The sequence below is a fragment of the Coregonus lavaretus genome, assembly GCF_964263955.1.
Source record: "Coregonus lavaretus genome assembly, contig: HAP1_SCAFFOLD_2245, whole genome shotgun sequence".
Lineage (NCBI taxonomy): Eukaryota > Metazoa > Chordata > Actinopteri > Salmoniformes > Salmonidae > Coregonus > Coregonus lavaretus.
This window is the reverse complement of record NW_028163253.1, coordinates 26501-32500: the sequence shown is the minus strand read 5'-3', so window position 1 is coordinate 32500 and position 6000 is coordinate 26501. Positions and strand designations below refer to the sequence as shown.

Here is a 6000-nt window from a genome sequence, read left to right as displayed (position 1 = left end):
ATAATTTAAAACGACGTGCTATTATCACCAAGTATTCTCACGGCTTGCTAGAGCATTGTGAACTAGTCTGGAGCGCGCTCCGGCTCCGAGCATCATGAATAGATATCAATCCAATACTACACACACAATGTATCCACTCTACTCCAACTGTTTCTATAATACCACACACGGTATGTCTCCACTCTATTCTAACTGTTTCTATAATACTACGTACATTATAATACTACACCAGTATTTTCCTATAGAAAGGCTTAGGCCACAATGAAGGATCTTTAGAACATCATGAAGATGTCAATTAAACTAATTCCATATTTCAGTTATAACATGGTGGCTGTTGTTTTTTTTTTCTCAGTAAAACATTATCCTCCTAATCAAAACATTTGCCACCATTTTCTAAGGTGTTTGTCCACTTTTGTTAGATAAAATGCCACAAGGAGTAAGAGTAGTGAATCAATGAGACTTCAATTAACTCTTAAGGTGACAGGAGACTTAATGTGATTTGGCTGTTACTTAAATTAACATGCTAGTCAAACATGTCCTGGTAATTGTGTGGATAACTTCTGTTTCTTAGCTTTATAGGAAAGAGATGCACTTCTCCCAAGAGTGCTTGACAATTATAATAGCAAGTAGATATTCTTCTGTTTGTGTGTATGTGTGTATGTGTCCCAGATTTAAAGTGGCAGGAACAACTGTGTTCTATTAGTGTAGCATGTTGCTAATGAGCAGTGGGGTTAAACACGTACTGTTAACACACACACACGTCAATATTTATATGTGAATCACGTTCAGTAGCATTTCTTAAGGGTTCCCATCATTAATGCAGACGATTAGCATTCAAGGAATTAATTGTGTCCCTGCCCTTCAAAATGCTAATGCTAGCTTACTGTTGTTGTTGCACTGGCCACTGGGTCATCTATAACAAACTGAAAGTAATATTGACTAACAACTATAACCTTATAGTTTTGATCATAAACTTGTCTGCATCACTTCTTCATTAGTTTCTGCTCCTAAAATGTTATTTTTTTAATTAACAGAAATGTCCAACAGTAACCACTTAGCAAACATTTTTATTGAAAGTGGCCTACAGTTAACATATATAGTATATTCAATACAGAAATGTAACACAAAGAAGTGCATCTTGAATTGTTGTGAAGGACTCCAGCTGCTATCAGTCTCTGTCTGTGTCATCGACAGCATGGATGAACACTTAAGTACAAAATCAATTAAAAAACACATTTCTCTAAAGAGTCACACTCCCAAGCCCTCTCTAGGGTGCACTTTGTGGCAGAAGGGCTGAAACGTGCCCATGTTCCCACACTCTCCCCCACTTCTCCGCTCGCCAAATAGTGAGCCGTCATCCCACTGCCAGCAGAAGCAATCTGCTCTTTCATTTTTCAGCGTGGCTGGGCCCGGCCCGAGATTGATCGCCACATATGGCCCCAGAAAACAAACTGTCAATACGTTGAGCGCTGGAGAATTTGAACAAATAGCTGTACTCCCATTCAAGCCGCCCATTGCGTCCCATTTAACAGATTATATTGACAGTTTCCTTCTTGTAATTAAAGGGAGAACTACTGGCCGGCAATCAAGATAAAGTTCAAAGATGGGGTCACCTAGGGGAGAGGGGGAGAGGGGGAGGGAGGAGGGGGAAGCGGGCTAGGCGGGACTGTCAATGCCGGACGACATCAGAGGCGGTTATTGACATGCGGGGTCCTAATGATTGCGCCTTATTTAACAGGCATCTGAGGAGACCACTATGCTAATTCTAAAAGGGACAGCCGCTACTACGCTTCAGGGAGAAGGTGGGGGACAGGGAGTGTGTGTAAATGATTAAGTTTGTGTGTGTGTGTGAGTGAGTGTGTTAGAGTCCGTGTCTGAATGTGTGTGTCTGCTATGGGGATGTATTTAAATCACCTATTTGACGGTGCTTCTCTTATGAGTCTCATGGGAGGAGGGGAGGAGAAGGAGGTGGAGGAGGGTAGGTGGATTCTGATCTTAACCCTTTCTCTTCTAACACTGTCCGTACAGACCTTCTGATAGCCCTAATGGCTAAATGGGCTGGAGAGTAAAACAAACAATTCCAGAGTTGGGGGTTTAATGGGGGTTTATTTCCAGCACATAAGTATCTTTGGATAAAAGCATCTGCTAAATTACTATTTTATTATATTTTGTATATTTGTATTAGAGCAAGGACAAGAGACGATGGGGACTGATTCATAATGTTTTACCATTGTACCACTGAGGTAAATGTAATATCAGCTTTCAAAATTAAATACATGAAATATCACTTTGATATTTCATAGAGATTAGATGGAAGCAGTCATCATACTCATGATGTTAACAAGACTGGAAACAGGAACAACACCCGGACATAACAGGAAATCATGGAGAGTTATGGAATACAGTTACAGCTATGGTTTAAATCCACTATCCAATTTTTGAGAATCTTGTTTAGTATTTACTACAATGTAGTTGAGTGCCAACAGCCACTCAGAAGTGTGCCTGTCTGAGTTGGTTTAAGATAGTGCATGAGGAAGGGACTGTGTGTGTGTGTTCTCACCTGAGTTAGCCAGAGCGATAGCCTTGAGAGTGACAAACTCCTCCTTCTCCAGCTTCATGGCTTTGTATTTCTTCACCAGTTGCAGTATGGCGTTGTTGAGATCAAGTAGACCCGCCAACTTGGACTGGTCCTCGTCCATGATGTAGTCCTCAGCATACACCAGCTTGTCCTCGAAGGACAGCGAGCGGTACACCACACGCAGGATCAGAATCTCCATCCACGCACTCTGCAGTAGACTCATCTGGTCTGCCAGCGACAGCGTGGAGAAACCTGAGGGAGGGAGGGAGAGAGAGAGAGGGGGGAGAGAGAAAAAGAGGTTAAACCCACTAGATAATACAATCAATTCAGTACTAAAATTAGGCTGGAGTTTAAGTCTGGGTCTAGGACTGAGTATAGTGCTCAGCTGTTCTGGGGTCTGGTTCTAGGTCTAGGTCTAGGTCTGGGTCTAGCTCTAGGCCTAGGTCAGGGTCTAGGTCTGGGTCTAGGTCTGGGTCTGGGTCTGGCCTAAACACCATTGTCATTCGGGCCGTGTGTTGAAGCCAGAGGAAGTTCTTCCAGCCTCTCCAGCACCACACCCATGGTGACCAGGGGCCTCCTCCTCCTCCCTAGCCCAGCACCCAGGGCTCTCCTCTGGGGACGGAGGGGCCTTATCTCCCACTGAACACACACACCATGGATCAATGCTAGCCATCACCACCCCTCACACTCTAATTACTAGTCTGAAAACTCCTACTCTCTCTACTTCTCTTGTCCTCTCACCCTGTTCCTGTCTCTCGCTCGCTCCCTCTCTCGGTCTCACTCCCTAACCCGCCCGTCTTTTGCTTTCACTTTCTTCCCGTCACTCTGTCTTTCCTTCCTCTCCATTGGCTTCCCCCATTCTGTCATGTCTACCTTTTCTCTCTACATCATTCCCCTCTATCTATGCCAATGTTCTCTTCCTCTAGATCTCTGTATTTGGCAGTGTTATTGGGTTGGCTGGATCTTGAACACAAATGGAAGAGATCAGTATGGTTATGATATTGCACAACAGATTTACTAACATGTGGATTTCTGTCTCTGTCTCTCCCTCGCTTTCTCTCTCTCCTTCTCTCTTTCTTTCTCTCTCTCTCTCTCTCTCTCTCTATAATGGAACACCTGCCTACTCACATCTCACCTCACAGCTGTCCTCTCCTCTCTCCTCTGCTCACACACCTGCTCATTCTCACCTGTGTGTGTGTATGTCTGTGTGTATGTGTGTGTATGTGTGTGTATGTCTGTGTATGTGTGTTTATGTGTGTGTATGTCTGTGTATGTGTGTGTATGTGTGTCTAAAGAAGCCTTCCGGAGGCACACAGAGGGGGCAGTCCAGGTGCACACCTGTCAGACTTCTGTCTCCAACTCACAGAACTTTGTGTGTGTGTGTGTTATAAGCTGAGGCATTCAGCAGGGGGAACCGGCAGATGAGGAGGTAATGCTTAACAACATCTGTTGTGCTGAGACTCCTCAGGAGATTACGGTGTGTGTGTGTGTGGGTTTGAGCGCCAGGTGTGTGTGTGTGAGGAATGTGTGAGCAGCGTGGTTTCTTCCAAAGCTGATCAGTAGTGGTAGATAGCTCATTATGTTGGAGTTGCAGGCTATTGTTTAAAACAACTGTTCATTTATTATCCACTACTGTTAACATCGCTGATCGCATTAGAAACTGTGGAAGGCAGTGTGAGCCAGTTGGCAGCACCTCCACTACTCCTTAATAAAATCATCAGAAGGGATTAAGGATGCATTTCTTAAGGGGGTCTTAATACCCCACTCCTCAGGAGGGGACGGGAGATGGGAGCTAGTAGGCTAAACTTAACACACACACACACTCACACACACATGGACGCACAAAAGCACGCATGCATGTAAACACACACACACGGACTCACACACCTCCTCCAGCATCAAGAAGGAGGGAGGAGAGGGAGGAGAGGGAAGAGAGAGGGAGGAGATGGAGGAGAGGGAGGAGAGGAGGAGAGGAGGAGAGGGAGGAGAGGGAAGAGAGAGGGAGGAGATGGAGGAGAGGGAGGAGAGGAGGAGAGGAGGAGAGGGAGGAGAGGGAGGAGAGGAAGGAGAGGAGGAGAGGGAGGAGAGGAGGAGAGGAGGAGAGGGAGGAGAGGGAGGGGAGGGAGGAGAGGGAGGAGAGGGATGAGAGGGAGGAGGGGGAGGAGAGGGAGGAGAGGGATGAGAGGGAGGAGGGGGAGGAGAGGGAGGAGAGGGATGAGAGGGAGGAGAGGAGGAGAGGGAGGAGAGGAGGAGAGGGATGAGAGGGAGGAGAGGAGGAGAGGGAGGAGAGGAGGAGAGGGATGAGAGGGAGGAGAGGAGGAGAGGGAGGAGAGGGATGAGAGGGAGGAGAGGGATGAGAGGGATGAGAGGGAGGAGAGGGATGAGAGGGAGGAGAGGGATGAGAGGGATGAGAGGGAGGAGAGGGAGGAGAGGAGGAGAGGGAGGAGAGGGAGGAGAGGAGGAGAGGGAGGAGAGGACAGAGTACCTTTCTGCTAGAGGGGTGTAAACCAAATGAAGAGGATTGTTAGTTGTTGTTCAGTAAATAAAAGCTGCTTGGTGATGTGCTACAGTAGTGTTGTTCTGTTGTGTGTAGTGATGGGTCATTAGGTTTGCAGTGGAAAGCAGAGCGTCCCAATAACGGGGAGCTGGGGTAACAGAATAGGTCAAAGGGAAAAGGCAAGTAAGGCAACTGTATTATGTTACTGTATCATGTGAAAACTACAGAAGGGGGAATCTGAGGAGAGAGAGGCAAAGGAGGGTAAAGTAGTGTGTGTGTGTGAGTATGTTGGTGGAGGGGTGGGGCTGTAGCATGGCAGATGGACAGACTCCATAGCCTGGAGGCTCTTCCTGTGCCCCACCAAACCCCCTACACACACACACACTCGCACACACACACACACACACACACACACACACACACACACACACACAGCGCTGTTGGTAAATAATTAGATTTATACATTCCCCCCACAATCTCCACCCATCTCCCCTTCTCCTCATCTTCCTCCTCCTCCTCCTCCTCCACTCCAACCACACCAATAATTAAAAGCACCATGATTAGTTTATTGAGTGGAAGAAGGAATGTTTTTTTTTATTGAGGTCCATCAATGATGTTATCAGGAGCAATAGCTCGGCATCCCTAGCTGTCATGGCCGCGCAGCCATCCAATTCTTCTTATCAGCCTGATTAATACAAATGCTGCTTCAGGACGCATTCATTAACAGATACGCATCTCTGTTCTCATGGCCGATCGATACGGCGGAGAAAAGGAGCATCAATGTGAATTTAGTGCTGATGATGGAGGGAGAGAGGTATTGACGTGGGAGAGAGGGAAGAAGAGAGAGACAGAGGGGAAAGAGAGGGAGGAATCCCAGGGTTCTTTTATACCTGTGATTTCATTTCACAAAAGAGCTGCTCTTTAA

At 46.5% G+C, this 6000-nt stretch overlaps 1 protein-coding gene across 1 annotated transcript in view; it reads right to left on the bottom strand.

Moving 5' to 3' along the window:
• LOC311118349 (estrogen-related receptor gamma) overlaps positions 1-6000 on the bottom strand; it is a gene marked incomplete at its 3' end in the record, with an annotated part of 31674 nt that overhangs the window by 2298 nt on the left and 23376 nt on the right. The window contains exon 2 of the mRNA XM_084193162.1: positions 2561-2830. Within this exon, the coding sequence (XP_084049288.1) occupies positions 2561-2830 (270 nt within the window). The remainder of the gene's footprint in view (positions 1-2560; positions 2831-6000) is intronic.